Below are 18,994 nucleotides of genomic sequence, written 5' to 3' on the forward strand. Positions count from 1 at the left end.
GGAGGATGAAGAAAATTACTCCTATCTAATGCAATGGACGGTCCATTTAAGAGCAAATCGCCGTGAAGGGAAAGCGATTCGAAGTATCGGGGATGATGGGACAGGGAGAAGGGAGTGAATTTCCACTGAAAATGCCCCTCTCCCCCTACTTCGTCTACCCCTCCTCCCCACTCACTCTGAGAGACAGAGAGAGAGAGAGAGAAAAACAAAGCAGGGCGTTGTTGGACTCTGAAGATTCAGTCTTCTTTATTTCATTTTTCTCTGCCCCGGATACCTTTAATGTAGCGACCCTCTCATCCCAGGACGAAAGCCTGGAACGTTTATTTTTTTTGCGAGACGTGACCTTCGCCCTATCTCCTTCTCCAAGTCTTCCCAACCCTTCTCTGTCGTACTTCTCCAAACCATTCGTTAGACTTGGACTTCAAACAGTTAAGTAAACGTGGTTACATGAAACCGCGGGATAATACCAAACGCTTTGCCTGACATTATATTCATAAACCTAAACTAACTTAAACTATATAACATAAATACACTAAAGTTCAAGCAATAATTTATGCACATAAGTCATTGCTGACACTCGTCAAATTAAAATAAACTTTACCAGATGCTAAATTGTACGTTAACGCTGCTTCCTCTATCTCTTTCTCTTACACATTTATTGTAACATATCCATTGTTTTCGATACGATGTGTGTGTATACTCTGAATATATATTTACACAACCTTGTGCAAATGTGAGACGGATTACAATGCTGTTCGACACACACCACTTTCGACGCAAACGACCCGCCAAATGTCAAGGAAAAAGGACTAATTAGAGGCTTTTATTCGGAAATGGAGCAATGCTAGCTGTTGTAGCTTGAAGATAAGTCGCCGTTCTCATTTCTCTTATAACTTAACGCTCCCCCCACCCCTGTCAACCCTCACTATCTCCGATCCGATTCTCCCTCCCTTCCCTATCACACATTCTCCTTGCATGACTCTAGAGATGCTTCATGACAGATATGGAAATTACGTCCCAAACCCCGGATCCGTAGTTGTTCTATGAATATTCCGCTGTGGAGCCGAAAAAATACGGCACATATCCAAATATCCTTCTGGTTTGCAAAATCTATATGACCTGTTTAATATCATGTTTTTTGTGCTTTTCTATTCAATATGAGGCAATTTTTATATCGCCTTTAGGGTTTTAAAATTAGAGATACCAGTTCACAGGTCTTCCCGGAGCATATTTAAGTAAATCATTTAATTACGAATGGTCTTGAAATTATATGCTCGTTACACCGAACCATAAATTATTTATCGACTCCCAAGAGTTTCCCCTCGATTTGGACGTCCAAATTCCGTAATGAGAGAGGATTTGTATTGACGCAATCAATTCCATTGCAGGGAAAAAAAATGATGCGCTCAAAAGAGGTGTTGGAATTTCACTTTCCAACATCTGTTTCGTACCATTCCTTAAACTAGTACCCTTCGTTCAATACATTTTAATTGTCATTTCACTGAGCATGTGTAACTGAATATTTTGCGGTAAAATGACGACTTCTTAGGCCATGCCATTCCTCAAAGCAAACGACAGAAAATTAACTGAATTGACGATATAACATTCATTCCCGCGGCGGGGTTCGAATCCTTGAGCCCCATGTTAGCCGGAGAGACCGATAATCAACGAGCTGCTCAGTTTGGCTCCGACTCATGAGTTGGTTACAGAATCTTACACTAAGCTGCAAATACAGTACGCCATCAAACAATCTGAAACTAGGGTGGGTACTGGCTGAAGAAACAATGCAACTTGTTTCTCCACGTATTGTCACTCTACCCACAATAATAGCGTATTTCATACCATTACTCGTATAATGTATAATTTTATAATATTTTAGCATCATAATCTCCGGAAATAGTGTCAAATTCAAGCCGCACATAATCGCACTGCTGCCATTCCACCAATCCGTAATTTATCTGGCATGAGCCATCATTAAATGATTTAATATAGGTCAATGACTGAAAATTCATCCTTATCAAATACTACTATCAAGTACGCAACAAGGTGGTCGAATAAAAAGTTACTCTTAACGCATTTAAATATAATTATATTATGATCCCTATATTACCTGTACTTAGAATATAAGATTTCAAGGCTACTTAAAGCGACGGGCTGAAGTAGCTCTTGCATGGTGATAATATTTTAATCCTATGAATCCATTTGCATGTTAAATATACACACTCCAAAAGGTACTCTGATATGCAACTGAAAATTTAAAACAGTTCGGTTTAAAATGAAAAAAAAAAGTTTCGGATCTACCTCCTCACGGTGCAATTTAAAATATTGCTTATGACTAGGTTTAAGCGTTAATTCCTCGTACAATGTAATATTCACTCGAAAATGATCACATGAAAGGCCTATATTGTATAAATGCCCAGACATTTAGTGTCTATTTGAGTTATGACCGTCAATTGGAAATGGTTTTATTCTTACTTGTTAGATACGCTTTTTCCATGGTTCGTTTAAAAAAATGTGGAAATAGAAAGAAAAACGGCGTACTAACCCGACAGAGACCAAAGCCGAATATTTCTAGTCTTTAATTTTCTAATTAAAATCCTAATAAAGGTAAAAGTCAACTTGAGAGGTGGCAATATGTTCTTCAAAACCAGATAAGATTCTTCTTCAATTTAGTTTTCCGCATTACATTTTAGTATTGCTTTTGTTACCACATTTCTGTAATAAAATATTAACACATTGAAAGACAAAAACGACAGGATTTTATTGCAAAATTGCTGAAGTATGAGGTTTGGTATAAAAACTCTGTGTGCTAATCCCGTTGACAGTATGTACGTATAATCTGTATTACGAAAATGCCTCAAGTTGTCATCTCAAAATGCAGTGTTTCCACTGCTATCCAAGTATAAGTGGCAAGCTCAACTCAAGTTTGGCATGACATGCTTTTCAAAGTGCATAACTTGTTTGTGGACAAATTAAAAATGCAGGTACTCGGAGGATTTATTGTAATGTTGAGTGAGTTCAATTGGAATCAACTCCAAGCAAGGACTTAGGAATTTTACCTTTTATGACAATGAGATAAACTGAAGTATTAAATGCAATCATGTAGAAGTGGTGGAATTATTCTAAAGTAAAAAATAATAAAAATATAATAGCTACTTGACTCGGACCACCATATAAAATTTTGAGGGTATTCGAATACATTCAGGCGATAATGTCTAGCTATCAGCCAACTGTATTGTAATTTACAGTACAACTGAGCCGCAAAAACACCATAGAAATTGAATATTTCAATTAACTTTGAAAATATTCGCTTGGATGCACAATTCCCGGACAATTCCCACTTCATCCGTTCAGTAAACGCCCTGTTTAATATCAACGAGCGTAAGAGATCACGTACGAGATTTAATTTAACTCCCATTGCTAACTCTCATGGAAAATGAGTGCTAAATTAATAATGCCATCTTTTCCCACTGCGAATTGCCTTCATAATGCCCTTCACATAGGTTTTTCTCATCAGAATGAGAGCACGAGTAAATAAATCCGTAATTGCGTTTCCTTTCATTAATATAACGTAGGTACGTGTGCTCACTTACCTTTCTTTGGGCAATCTACTCATACTAAATGCTGCTAAATACAATTACCGTTTTGAATACAGGTTTAATGTTTATGCTGCAATGACCTGTAAACAAAAACAATTACATTAAATCATTTCTGCGAAATTATTTACAGGAAGATTTATTTTTGAATTATCGCGTTTGTTGAAGGTACAAGTGTAAATGCAATGTCAATTTAATACAATATATTTTCCTTGGAAAAAATACATTATAATTCTTCACATAAGTTTCATTAATTTTTGCTACGTTATTTAGTCTCAGGATATGTATTTTAAAAATTGGGTTCAAAGGAAACGAAATATTTGGATCGGCCAATTATACGGAAAATTTTTCTGAAACAAATTTATTTGAATATTTTATTTTCGACCAAGCTGCCACCCACAATCACCCTTCAATTTGTAGTGAAAGGAAATACTTGATTCAAAGCCGCGCGAGTGGATAGTTAAATTTTTTACAAAGCTAGATGAAAAAACTCTATTTGTATAATTTTACAATTTTATGTTGCTCAATCTTTTAACCCTAATGAAAAAATAGAGCCAACAGTGGGAATTACCCTCCATATTGCCACTTGTCTTGTCAAATTTCAAAAGTTTTTCTTCGCTTAGTAAAAATGCTTATTGAACGCCTCTGTGCGCTCAAATTAATATAATTTTATATATCGCACCCATTACACCCAAATCACACGCCATAAAATTGAAAAACATTGGGAATGCAATCTTAAGAGACCTCTTAATGAGTTTCATGGACACACTAAAGTTGGCTTTCTTCATGAATAAAATAATTTCTCCAAAATTTTCGTATGGAAAAAGTGAAAATGGAAATAAAAGGGCAGACGTGACGTAATAGCAGCGGCGGAAAAGGTGGTTAAAATTTGTAAAAAAAGCGTGACCTATTTTGAGTAGAGTCAACAGAGAACAGAAATGATGTAAATAACTCTTTGTTTATGCCAGTATTTTTGATAGAAAGCATTATGGTCTCGTAAATAAGAAAATAAAATTAGTTTATGTTATGATTTTCTGAACAAGAATTGTTTTTTTACAATGAAGCTGTTGCCGAAGTATTAGATCTACAAATACTTGAGGTAACATTTAGGAAAGCTTTTATTCCATTTAATCTAAGCAACAACACGTTAGATGACTCAATTATCTCACAACTTGCATAATTGTAATGGAAGATAGGAAGAGATCATCACGCTATCATTGTTTATTGTAAATTGAGGGAAGAACTTTACGAGGATTGATTGCGTACACCACTCATTCTTAAAAATTGTACTTCTAATTTTGCAAGCAAATAGTGCTATAACGCCCAAGCTCCAATACACGTAGAGTTAAAGAATGAATGCATGTATACACTGAATAAACTTAGGAGCGCGATTAAAATAATCAGTCGTGCTGTAATGAGCTTCATGGAAAGGCATTAGGATTTAATATCCTGCGCAGAATTTATATATATATATATATATATATATATATATATATATATATATATATATTGCAAGTATGAAAAGGTATCACGTAAACGTAAATCCAGGGAATTCGGAATGAAATTTTTGATACTCCCTACACGTTAGCTAGCGATTGCAATTTATTTGATTCATAAAAAAACTTATAATTCTCTGTTTTTTATGAATTAAACTGGTTTTTACATGAGTTTATGAAATATATGAAATTGAATCAAGCCTAATGCATTTTATTTTGCAACATTGCAGCAGGAAAAATTTACTCCGTAGCTGCTTGCCAAAAAAAATGAAAACCTCTGAAGTATTGGGCAGCGTTGATCGCTACGATGACGGAACTGAATGTTGTGAATATATTGTAAAGACGCACAAATTATATTAAAAATGCCTCTAGGATCAAATAATGAAGAGATGAACCATACAATCGGCAGAATTGGGAAATCTTCATTATGGGTCACAGACTTTTGATATGGGGAATATAATTTATGCGCTGTCACTGGTGAATATAAAAATGTTTTTTCCGATGTATATGAGAATATTTTATAAAATTTTAGTAAAATATTTAAAGCACTAGGCAAGGAAGCAGGTCACGTTTCAACAGCACCAAGGACTCGTTTAAGAAATACTGACTTATAATTTGAGATAACAATGGAATATAGTATGAATTTTTGAGCGTGGAGTATTTCATTGGAGGATTTAATGAAAGAAGCAAATTCGATTAACGTACTTAATTCTTTCGAGAAATATGTATCCTGCAGTAAATAAAATTACCTACCATTGCCAGTTACTAGAGGTTCAAAAGATTTCCGCAAAGTGAGCACAATTCATCTGAAATAACAGATGAAAAAATAATTTCTTTGTGAGAAATTTATGAACATGCGTCCTACTATTGAAGAGAAGGATTATCAGGAATGCCTTACAAAAATACTATATTACCTCAGGAATGAGTGACGTAGCATCATGTATCCTCCGTTCTTTAAGGACACATTTCAGAAATATTTGATGGCTTTTTAGTTAAGAAAAAATGCTTCTAAATTATTCCTTGTTCAGAAATTCAGTGAACTTAGTTTATGGTTAAAAATTATCCTTTAAAGATTATAAATTACATCACATTTTCTCTGAAACAATTTGGTTTATTGCACATTTACCCGTTGAAAAGTATATCCATTGACTTTACATGTTTAAAATTTGAATCAACTTGAGCTACATGTCTGTACGTACCCTTAAGATCTTCCATATCTGCAAGTAAATGAGAAGTTCGTGTCTGTGTATTACATGAAATTGTTGTGTGCAAAATGGACTACTTCGTATTTCCCTACGCTATTCCTCGAAATTCTGGGTTTGAAAAAACACATTCCCGTCATCTCAGTATTATACAATGTCTCTACGGAATATACTAAAAAAATTTAATTATTACATTGATACCAAAAAAAGCTTCAATTCACAAAAAATACTAATTTTTTCTCAAATTTGGAGCTTCATTGCGGCGAATAATGGAGGAAGCGGTTGCACAAAGAACTCAACACCGGGGACGTCAAAATTTTGCGGGATGGACCCTGACCCCAATGAACCCTGATTTCAACTAACCGATACGTACCATAATAACTGTTACTATCGTGACCCATGTCGTGTTCATGAATTGAGGAAAAAGTAAATTTTTATTTGATTTAAAAGCACGCTTACCCGTACTTTTCTGAAACTACCTGTAAAAAGGCTCCTATTCACGACTCTTTGAGAGACAACTTATAAGGAAAAAAATCAAGTCTATTTCCAAAAAAAAAGTTTTAATGTTATTATTATTTTACGCCATTTTTCAAAAATTTGTGAAAAGTAGTCAATTTGTTAACAGAAGAGTACTCGATTTTTCTTTAGGTAGCGCAGGATTAAGTCTGAACGGCAGTATTTACTCGTAGTCCTTAATGGCATAAGCAGGAAGTGCTGGGAGAGCATTAAAAGCGTCTCAGTAGTCATAACATCGGCTGATGATAGAAAGATGCCAGATACAGCACTCCACGGGATTTCTGAAGCGAAGTTTGTGAACTCCACAGGACAAAATTTTGGAAAATTTCCGCATTGAAATCTTGCAGCTTTAAAGAGGAACAGGAAGAAACCAAATTGTAGATCCAGAGGCTTTAAGTGATCCTGGGATATTGCTTTTTGCCGATTGGATATCAGTTTAGCTCACCCGGATGAACATATATGTACGTTACTATGTGCAGTATCTGATAACTATGCACTAATAAATGTGAAATAGCATTAGCCTTAATCAACACATGTGAAATTATTATAATTATGATAAATTTCTCTTATTATTATTTCTCGTACTGATTTTTTTATTTTACTGGTGATATACTCTTGTCTAATTGCATTTTATTTATTATTTCATTCATAAAATATTATGAGGAAACATTTTTTTGTTCAAACAACAATTTCTATCCATAATACCATTGGACTACTATGTAATCAATGATTAAAAAAGGATCTTTAATGAAATGGATTATGCCAAGGTAGGGGAAAGGAATTTTTAAATACATAGTTTCCAGCAAATGGTTGATGATGATATTATTCACTTGTTTCATGGGTTGCATAGCATTAATTGGGTTCCTACCCCAACCCTATTACTATGACTATACCTCTTTTTTGAATTAATCCAATGACTAGTGATCAACCTTATTTCTGTTTGGTGTGAAACACTATTTACCTTTTCAACTTTACCTACAGTTGTTCCGTATTTCGTTTTTAATCAGGATGAACCTGAGGCACTCTGCTTCTGCAAAGACAAAGGTGACATCTGTGCCTCCAACAATCGGACCTATGAAACTAAGTGCCACATGGCTGTGGCATCTGCTTCCCTGAAATATCCCATCTTCATGAAACATAAGGGTCCTTGCCACACTGGTAAGCAATATTCTTATTTGAATATTTTGCCTGCAAAACTCTTGCAGATTCATCCATTGAACGCCTGTGTTGTTTTATTGCTTGAGGTGGTTCTTTGTTGTGTTCAATTGAAATTGTTTGTATCCAGGAATTGTTAAAAAAAGAATGAACATTTATTTAAAATTAATGTATTTTCAAGATACCTATAACAACAGCAAATGAACTCGTACAAAAATAAAAATATCTGTCAAAATATAAATTGTTTTAGTTGCTGATATGACAATAAATGAGAAGAAATAAAATCACACATTGAATGAAAATTGCATAATATTATTCCTTTAATCCCTTTTATATTAATTATAACCTTTTAGTATTAAAGAGTGAATTAAACTTATTCATTTGGCTGCTTTTTAGAGTTTTGAAAATGTTCAACCTAAAAAAAACAAAGAACCCACCACATAAATACGTGGTCACTCTCAATCAGTTTATTGCTGCTACTTACTATGAGTTTAGTGATACTTTTGTAAAATGTGAATACATATATATTCAAGAAATTTACATTTAATGGTTACCTAAGCCAGAGTATTACTTATCAACTGGTAAAAATATTTTCAATTTCTGATTACTCAGTTCCAATCATCACATCGGGTCCTGAGGACTCAACTGGCATCATTGGCCAACCCATTGCACTTAGCTGTGAAGTGAAAGGACACCCCATTCCAGATATTCACTGGGAATTCAGAAGTGAAGATGACAGATTCTCCACGATTGGAAAAAATCTTCCAAGTAAGTTATGAATCAAATGTAAAAAACCTTTTCCAAGTTTCACAACTGTGATCCATCCTATTGATCTTCATACATAGGAACTGAAATACTTGACAAAATGGTATAAATGAAATTAACTGGAAATGACTTTGAGTTATGTAAACTCTAGCCTAAAAGTAAATTAGTTGAGTAAATGTTTGATCATACAGACTTAAGTTCATATCCAGAGTAAACAATTCAGACAAAATGCTATTGCATTAATTGAAAGACTAGTGTGGTGGTCAAACATGAAAGATTTAAAAACATGGAAGGGTTCTCACCTTTTTATGCAGAGGCTGAAAATTGGAGGACCTAATGCATCAAATTCCATTAATACCTCCCTAATTGTTTTTTTTTCTGAGATTATAAGTCCTGTTTTTAGATGGTGGTGTATAAGTATGCTGTATAAAATTAATGGAGAAATTATGATGACACATTCAATTCTGATAGAAAAACATCATTCAAATATCAAAAAATCATAGTTATCGTTTTGGTGCAGTTTTTATAAAATAAATTGTTTTTGCCTTATCATGAAATGCAGTCTATATTAGATAATAAATGGGTTCTTAATTGTATGAGATTATCTTGCACAATCACCGCTGGTAGTAAAAAATAATCTTCTCTTAAAAATGTGATCTTTGAAGGGAGGGAAATTTTTTTCAGGAATGAGAATGCATTTACAAAATAAACAGCTAGAAGTTACTGTTCATTGGTAAAATGTACAAAGATTATTATATTTATATATAATTATTATCATGGCATATACATACTTAAACTTGCATAAACAGTTCATCCAGAAATCTACATCCTTTTAATTCCATGATTTTTATTTTCCTTCCATCATCGCGAATCATTAATCTTACGGTTGGTTTGATGAAGTTCACCACTCAACTCTTGTATTGCCGTTTCATGCCCACATACTCGTACATTTCTTATCTCTTAGATTTCCATTATTCTATATATGTATGCCATATTGGGTATGCTTTGTTAAGACTAGCCCTTCTTCTTCTTGAAATATTTTTTAGACTTCTTTCCTATCTTACTCTTCATTAGCTCATCATCCATTTGATGTTCACCATTCTTCTGAATCTAAACATTTACAATCTTCTCATTTCTACTCCTACCACCACTCTCCGTGCCTCAATACCATAAAGAACCATTCATTCTCAGGACATAATTTTTGTTTCTTTGCTTTCAGACTTACTTTACTGGGTATCAGTAAACTTCTACTCTGGAATAATTTTTTTGTCTGGGCTATTGAGATTGCCAAAACCGATTGCCTTCTTACTTCTTCCATTGTTGATGAGTTTGCTTTGACAAGGCTCAAACATGCATGATTCCAAAGGTCTACTTCCTGCGTCGATAGCTGCTTCTGCTGGTCATGTATTTTCCTCTGAAATGAGTAGCTGGCCCTCTTCTGCCCTACACAGGGTGGCATTTGTTGAACTAGTTTATTAAACATGATTGAGGATTATTTTCACAGCAAATTCCAATTGTATATACATTTTATACAGGAAACATACATAAATTTTGCAAGAAATATGTTGAGTTCCAGATAAAAGTGGCAGCTTAAGGCAGTTTCTTATTTCTGCAAGGTCACTTTTATGTTTGACAATGCAAAATTATGAAAGACAATATTATTATGCAGTGTGACTATTTACGTTCAAAGAGAGAATGGTTAATTCGGAATATGAAATAATGAGGTAGCTGGATTAATTTCAGTCTCATCAGAGCACCATTTTTATAACAAATGTAAAATTTTTAAATTGAATGAATAAATAATAACATTCCTAAAATAAAAAGATAGCATCTTGAGCACTATTGTAGTTATACATTATTTTGTTTCTATAATAGGTATATCTTAATATTAATAAATTTTCTTCAATTTATTTGCCATAGGTGATGACCTCTATGTTGCAGTTCAAGTTCGAGGAGGACCTGAGGCCTATATGACAACATCATGGGTTCAAATTGTGGACCTCAGACCCTCAGATGTTGGTGTTTACACTTGTGTTGCCATAAATTCTGAAGGTGTTGCCCGATCATCCGCTAAAGTGCGTGCCCATCGTTAAGTTGTTTTCAACTCAATACACAAGCTACAAATTAGCTTTTACTTGCTAAATTAGCATAGTAAATCTGATACAAAACTGGTGATTTCACTTCAGTTAGAATTTTATGTTCAAGTATACTAAAAAATGATTTGATGGAAATACTCCAAATTTAAGCAAGTTAACAGCTGTTTGTATACTTAAAGGTAGACTTTCATGGTAAGGTATTGAAAATACCTATTGAAGGTAATTATTATTTTGGTTTGTGTCCAAGGCCTCACTCCTTTATTAAAATATATCTTGATTTATCCAAATCATCGATTTTTAATTAATTTTAGACATTTCAAGTAGAACTGAATTCCATGGGAAATATTTTAATGAGTCGGCACAAAAGATGAACTTTCATCTTGAGGTGAAAGCCTTGAAATCAGTATCTTTTAAAAAGTTGCCAGTCTGCAACTCTAAAACTAATGTATTGATTAGGAGAAGTTAATCAACATGAAATTGAATCTTTTCAATGGGGTCATGGGTGAATGAGTGAGGCAGCTGCTTTGCTAATTAATGGACAGTAGCAGAGATTACCAAAAATAATTTCTGTAGTGGTGTTTAATTTATCAAAGATAATGAAAGCAACATTTTCTAGCTTAGTTCATACTAAAGATACCCCTTTGTTTATCAGAATTATTGCCAGAAAGTAAACTTCATTGTACATTACTATAAAAAAATAAGTACTCTCAAAGTTTTGAAAAGGCTTTATAGGTTGGAGCTTGCATCTTGATGACCCGTACTTGACTTTTGCCTTACAGAAGTCAGTCAAATATCCTTCCCTTACCCCAATTTCCTATTTTTTGAGTGTTGTCTATGCTTAATACCCTTGCAAGTCCTTGCACAGCAATTGCTTGTCTTTATAATATGCCAATATTGTGAATATTTGGTGGAAATTGATGCAATTATGTGTTTTTTATTAAACAATCGTGAAATGTAGTATGGTAATAAATCACAAAATATATAATATGATTTAAAATAAATTGTCAAATTATTGAAATAGGTAGTACGCATGCAGAAATAAGAGATTCCACTCCAGCATACTCATAAGATAGAAAATTAGGACCAAAATTGAGAAGGTAAGTAAGTAGGTAGCTCAGGAAAATCAAGTGCTATGACAAAAAGTGTATTTGAATCATTAAACTACAACCCGAGGGTGCATATTTTGCTGAATGATTTTCAGTTACTTAATGACCAAATGAAGACTTATTTAAATCCCAGAGTCACAAGGATGTCACAAGGCTAGGTAAAAAATTGAATGGCTTTTCTGTAGTACACAAAAAAAGACTACCGACTATTTAGTTTGTGATGTACCTATTTATGGAAACACACCTGGCAATGGTGACAGTTTCAAAGTTTAATTGTGGTGGACAGAACTGTCTCTAGTTCCCAACAAACAGTTGCAAGAAGATACAACTAGCATCTGCTTTTTTAGAGAGTTCCCCTAAGTGCAATGTCAATATATTATATATGTGTATATATACATATATACACACATCATTATGTGTATATGAATAAAATTAAGTAGTCTACCGGTTAAGGTAGGTTTTGGATGGACACAACTAGCTAATAAATATTTTGTGACTCCTAACAAAACACAATCCAGCAACCTACTCCACATTAATTCCCTCGTCATCTATGTGTACTTCCTTCCTCCCTTTATCCCATCCAGCATCCCTATCATGTTCCTGCCCTTCCCTCGTTTGCCTAACATTCTCCCCTCTACTGCAGTCTTTAACATCCCACTACCAATCAATACTCCCTTTATCCATTTTTTCCACCTCCTTGAGATTTCTCTTAGCAAATCTCCTTGTCCACAATACCTAGTACTTTCTTGCTCGTTTTCCTTTCGGCCTATTTCACCTTCTAAATGCTTCTCCACACCCACGTTTCAAAAATTTTCTAGAAAATCGCATAAACTTTGTTTTATTAATATTGATTCTCATCCCATACCTGCCGCACTGAATTTCCAATTCACTAAGCAATGCTTGCAGCCCCTTGGCTGACTGACAAACTAAAGCTTGGTCATCAGCAAACCTAACTGATTTTACGAATTCCCTGCCCATCTTCATTCCTACCTCCAGTTCTTCCCATGCCTTGTTAATCATTTCCTCCGCATATATGTTAAACCGTGATGGTGATAATGGCCAGCCTTGCGTTACACCTCTTCCTAACTCTACCCATCCAGACTCTCCGTTCCCCACTCTCACCTGAGCAGTCTGGGACATGTATAGGTGTTCATTATCCTTCTGTCCCTTCAGCCAATTCTTATTTTCTGCAATATGCTCATTATTTTTTCCAATTCACTCTATCAAACACCTTTTCGAAATCTATGAAACAGGCAAATACGTCCTGATTCTATTCTATATTCATCTCAGTTAGTGATCTCATTATAGCAATGACATCAAGCCTGCCTCTCCCCTTCCCAAATCCAAACTGATAATCCCCGAAGTAATCATTTTCCCTGCCCTCTATCCTTTTGTTGATGATCCTGAGAACAACTTTAGCTGCATGGGATATCAAACTTATTGTGCTGTATTCCTCACATGATGTAGCCGTTACCTTTTTCAAAATTGGAAATAACACTGATCTCACAAAGTCTTCTGGCCAGATTCCTTCCTCATAGATACTACAAATCAGTCCATATATAATCTTCTATTTACACAATATTGAAAATATGAATATTCTCATTAATGCACAATTTTCATTAAATATAGGACCCTTAGAAATATACATTATTTTTATACATGTATTGGAAAGTTTGATCAGTTTTTTATTAAAATGTGTTCTACTTAAATAAATACCTCATTTTACTGGCACTGGGAAGTGATTGAACATAATGGGTTAACTGATAGAGATGCTGTAAATAGTGATAAATATATGAAATTGAAGATTTTAAAATTTTATTGGCATGAAGAGTGATGACAATTGATGAGATTATAAATAAATTTGAATGAATTAAAAATTTTTAAAAAATATTTACAAAATGCATTCTTACCAGTAAGTGCTTATTACATATATGTAGGCACCTCCAAAGAGGCAATAGCATAATTTTAGCCAATTTTAAAAATACTGTGTTACACTTTCTTTGAAAATATTCTTTCAATTAAGGCAGTTATCCTCAAAATTGTGTTTACGTCCTGTTACCAACCATCTCGCTCAGGAGCACTGAAATAAAGAAGGGAAATTACTTTGAATGGTGCTCTCCTCAGTAAGAACTTTTATTCCAAAAATACATCATCCATTCCATAATAACATTTTATTAATCATTTATTTATTCATTACCCAGGAGTGGTCCATGTAGCTTGTGATTCTTGCTCCTGCCCCATGATAATTTCAGACTGACTTCTAAGGAATAGAAAACATATTTTGGAACATCATTACCAGCTGATTACTTATAACAAAATCTATCATTAAAATTTCCTATATGTTACACAATGGATATGTTACTATATGGATAAAATGGAAGTGTAATTATAAAAAAAAGTAGCTTTTTTTAAATTAATGCCTCCCCAATATTTTCTTTCATCGTGCACTTATCAATATTATTTCATAAGATTAAATCAGGAGGAAAAGATAAAACATTAGGTTTGTTAGTTGAACAATTATGCAAAAATAAGAGGATTAAATAAAAAAAAAAATAGAATTAAGGTATTAATTGCCTGAAAAGTTTCCTCAAGCACAAAATATTGTCCATTAAAAATATTTTTTAAATGAGTAATTTTCAATACAAAATTTTCAAAAAAAAATTATATAAAACTTGTCCTACATGCTTTTAGGTATATTGCAAATTATATTTTTTGACCAACAGCACAATTTGGTCAGATTAAATACACTTCCATTGCTTTGCATTTTGGGAGCATGCTGTGAAGACACAAACATTCAGCCGGTCCCATCAAAAAACCTTTATTTACCTTTCTTTACTCAATGGCGAAATTTTATTTCTTAATTCAGTGTCATATTACTTCTATCATTAAGATATAGGATACCATTACCATAATTTAATAATAATTTGAGTAGCTTAATCATTTAGAATTTTCATTTGAAGTCTTCAGGCTCTAAAGAAGGGGATCATATGTACTCATGTAGTAGACACAGTTAACACACAGTTTCAAGTTCAGAAAAAAGATTTTGAATTATTTCAATTCAACTTAATAACGTGTTGAATTATTATAGAAATGCTCTAGTGGTTAATTATTTATTTCTGTCAATTAATGGAAAATTGACTATTGCCATTCTGGTAAACATTTAATGGCAGATTCATACTATTACTGCTGGTTTCAAGTAAGACTGCACTAATACTATGATTAATACTTTTTCATAATCTGTCAAGTCTCTATTTATTCTATCTTTAAATTTCAAAAGAGCCTGATGAACTCTGAGCATTAACACATTAAGTACCCGATGCTAATTTTTTTCACAGGTTGTAGTAAGAATTGTTTTGAGATTATAACTTGAATACAATGTGTCAGTGACTTAATGCAGGAGATGAAACGTTCCCTCTTGCCTAATGTCCAGACTAGGCATGAAATCTACGCCTTATTTAATAACTACTGAACCAAATACAATAAAATTAAAGAATTCAGGTACATATTTATGATAACTTGGACAACTTTTACTTCACAACACATATTTCCATTACATCATAATTAATATAAATTATTTTTCATTGTATCACAAATAAGAATAAAGAGAAATTTTCGTTAAATTGTGTCCTTAATATTGAATGGATCTATTAAATACAAAAATGAGTTATTTACTCTTTTTGGTGAATTATTTCTGAATCATTCTCACATCCCTTCACCGAGGATTCTTACAAAAATAAGCCATAATAATTAAACTCTCTTGCCTAATTGCAAACAAGAATGATTTAGGAAGTAATGAAGCTTGAACTTTCATTGTCTTTGCTCAGGGTAGGTAAATTGATTAAATTATTGTTATTTGAAATTCAAAAGACTGAAAAATTGTACCATAAAATATCCAGGTTTTACTCTATGAGTTAAAAACATTGTCCATTTTATCTTTTGTTTTATTATAGTTAATAGGCAAACCTAGCAAACCTGCTTTTATGCTATGCATGAGAAGGAAGCACTTGCCATCCTGAGTATTAGAAAAATTCATGCAAAAACCTAACAACTGAGGTCATGAGAGATGGGTGGGCATTGAGCTTCCGACAAAGGCGTTACAGTGCACCTCAACTAATGCAAACCAGTAGTTTAGAGCACAAGGAGGATCAAAATTAAAAAAAAAAATCATTGAAACTTATTGTCTCAAAATACCCTTGGATGGATTTCAGCTGTGGTCACAAAGGGGTTCAAGACAAGAGTGGGCACTTGACATCATCAACAGTTTTCACCGTTTAACCCACTTCTGTGGGTGAAAACACCACCTCCTATCATTTCTACTACAGTAGGCTACAAATTTTTACTTCTTCAATCACCTGCCCTCTGCCACTTCAATGTTGATAACATAGTAACCTTGTATTCTCTTTCATCTACCTACTTCACCGTCAAAGCATAAAAGAATATTGAAATAAAATACTCATGTCTGGATTTGGCTATATGACTTATGATTTAATTATTTTATGACCAGAATGCATCTGGTTTGGAGCTTTCTTCCAATCTATCTAATGGAGATTCACATTAAGTTGCAAGATTATTGGCATGGTTCATTGAAAGGGTAATAGAAACATTTGTGATGCATCTGCCAATTCAATATAAGGCCCTGCTTCCATCAATGTCAATCTGATATTATTTCATGTTGATTATTGACTACAAAAAAGGAGGGTTGTAGTGAGAACAGAAATTCAATGGTTTAATAATGTATACACTATGCAACATATGAAAAATATTTAACTGTGTACAGTTGTATAGTCAACCCACAAATTTTTGATAATACTTAATATTTTAGGAAAGGGTTTAGATTATATGTTTGTTGGTCACAGGACCAGATCATAGTTTTGAATTCAATTTTAGATTTTGATTTATCCATACTTAAACAACATGTGAAGTCCTTTGCTCTTGGTCATGGATTTATCTTGAATTCAAATTAGATATTTTAGAACCCTGCAAGCCACTGCTAGGGGGTATGGCAGGTAAATAAATATCCTGATACTTTGAATAAAGTTGGGTTTAAAATAATGAGATTTTACTGTATCTGCCTTGCAGAATTTCATTTAAAAAATCAGAAACACCAAAATAAAAAATATTCACAATATGTGAAAGGAATTAACTTTGGATGGCATCACATTTGACTGTGTTGGCTTATTGCCCAGGATAATAATTACTGGCATGAAATTACTTTTTCCTCAGAGCCAGAAACATCTACAATAAGATGAAATGATCAATCCTTTCAATAAAGATACTCATTACATAAAAAAGAATGATGATTCTCTTGGCCTGAATTCATGAGTGAATTTAACTAATTTGAAGGGTAAAAATTCGGAATTGACAAGGGACTGTGAGTGGTTTTGTTCATAAAAAAGGAATGGGATGAACTTCACTGGTGTGTCAAAAATCTTAAGTCGGAACGATGAAACTTCAAGCAGTGGTTTAAGTTTGATACAAGTTGCAAAAAGAGAGGTTATTTTCCCAAGTTGTAATTTTCATCAAATTTACTTATATTACATTAGAAAACTGCATGATATTAGTTTGGGAAAAGGAAGCATTACGCTGATTGCATCAAATAAAAATAACTGAATGGTTAAATTAAGATAAAAAAAACATACAAAAAAGAAGGGAAAATAAGAATAAATATCAAAACCAATTTTTTTGGCTTACATTGAGTGAGGTATTAATTGAATACAGTAGAAACTTGTTGTTATTTAGGAGATTATTATGGCCTGAAAAATTAGCACCTTGGAAGAATGAGCTTTGTGAAAACAAGTTTTTACTGTAATGCCCAAATGATGTGACACAGATTGAGAAGAATAAATAAATTGGTACTAGTTAGTGGATTTGTAGTGATTCAAGTCCCTGGAAATAACAGGACATTTTTTGTACTTAACGATTTGCTCTACAATTAATAATATGAAATATTGCAAAACTGCAGTATGAATTTATTATGAGCTTGCAGTAAGAATATTAGAAGGCAAAGTAATATGCTAGAAAACATTTTCCATGATTTTTGGTTAATTTCTTAATAGGAACAGGAATTTACTTACCCTGATCCATGATGCAATCTCATGTGAATGTGCTTGTAATAGTCAGCCAATTTCAGAGAAAGTGGGGTTGCCACAAGCAATAGTATCAAGCACCATACTGTAGCAAACCAGAAACCATTCTGTAAACAGAAAAAAATTAAAAATCCAAGATTTTCTCCATGTATAATAGTTAAATTAAATTATAACTCTATGGATGAAATATATTTTATATTCATTCCACTAAGATTTAGGACTGTACTGAACTTTTCCTGACTTATTTGTGGCAAAAGGAATATTTTCTTAAAAATTCATAATACATACTAGGCTTGGAAAATGGGAATTTATAAAAAATAAAGTAAAAAGTTCTTTCCTGCACACAATTATGATGAAGATATTAGGATCAAAATGTAAGTACATTATAAATAAGATTTTATGGTGAGAACAGCTAAATAGCATGCACAGAATACATTGAACACACTAAGCATAGTGCAATTGTAGGCAAGGTAATTAATAGACAGTATATTTCCATATATGTTTGCATGAATATTTGATAGTTTATTTTTAAAAATTGCTCACTTCCATTTCAAGTAACCTTCCATGAAAGTTATTCCAGGTCCATTAGAGAAGCTATTTATCCAACTAGTTTCCTTGGTAGTATCTCATACAAACCGTGGATCCAGGGAACTAAGAGGCCTACAACTTCTCTGAGATGCTTACCATGATATATGTATATCTTTTATTTTGTTCTAATAAATTGCTCACCAAGCACCAAAAACAAGGTTTTATTTGATTTTAACAAATGGTCACTTTAAAAACATGATCATTGTAAGAAATCTGGTGAGTAACGGTTAGATTGTGAGTTCCTAACACTGCTATTGAATTATTAAAAAAATTTAAGTTGATACTGGCTGCGCCTATTGGAGTTAAGTAGGAATAATCAAGGAGCAAAAGACGAGTCCAAATGAGCACTGTCCACACTTAACGCTAGGAGTATCCATAATTCAATGAT

General features: G+C 33.2%; 1 protein-coding gene and 1 long non-coding RNA gene across 2 annotated transcripts in view; one reads left to right on the forward strand and one right to left on the reverse strand.

Moving 5' to 3' along the window:
* The window catches only part of LOC139689624 (insulin-like growth factor-binding protein-related protein 1), a 46,998-nt gene extending 35,171 nt beyond the window's left edge, over positions 1-11,827 (forward strand). The window contains exons 2-4 of the mRNA XM_071586795.1: positions 7,818-7,968; positions 8,578-8,733; positions 10,651-11,827. Coding sequence (XP_071442896.1) covers positions 7,818-7,968; positions 8,578-8,733; positions 10,651-10,823 — 480 coding nt within the window. The 3' untranslated portion in view covers positions 10,824-11,827. The remainder of the gene's footprint in view (positions 1-7,817; positions 7,969-8,577; positions 8,734-10,650) is intronic.
* Positions 11,828-13,729: 1,902 nt separating this feature from the next.
* LOC139689621 (uncharacterized) lies at positions 13,730-18,120 on the reverse strand. Its single transcript, XR_011701341.1, has 3 exons — positions 18,007-18,120; positions 14,130-14,192; positions 13,730-14,012 (listed from the first exon to the last, which is right to left on the reverse strand). It is a non-coding gene; the product is annotated as an uncharacterized lncRNA (long non-coding RNA).
* Positions 18,121-18,994: the final 874 nt, after the last annotated feature.

This window comes from Hetaerina americana, unplaced genomic scaffold, assembly GCF_022747635.1.
Source record: "Hetaerina americana unplaced genomic scaffold, ioHetAmer1.1.p SCAF_26, whole genome shotgun sequence".
NCBI classification, from domain to species: Eukaryota; Metazoa; Arthropoda; class Insecta; order Odonata; family Calopterygidae; genus Hetaerina; species Hetaerina americana.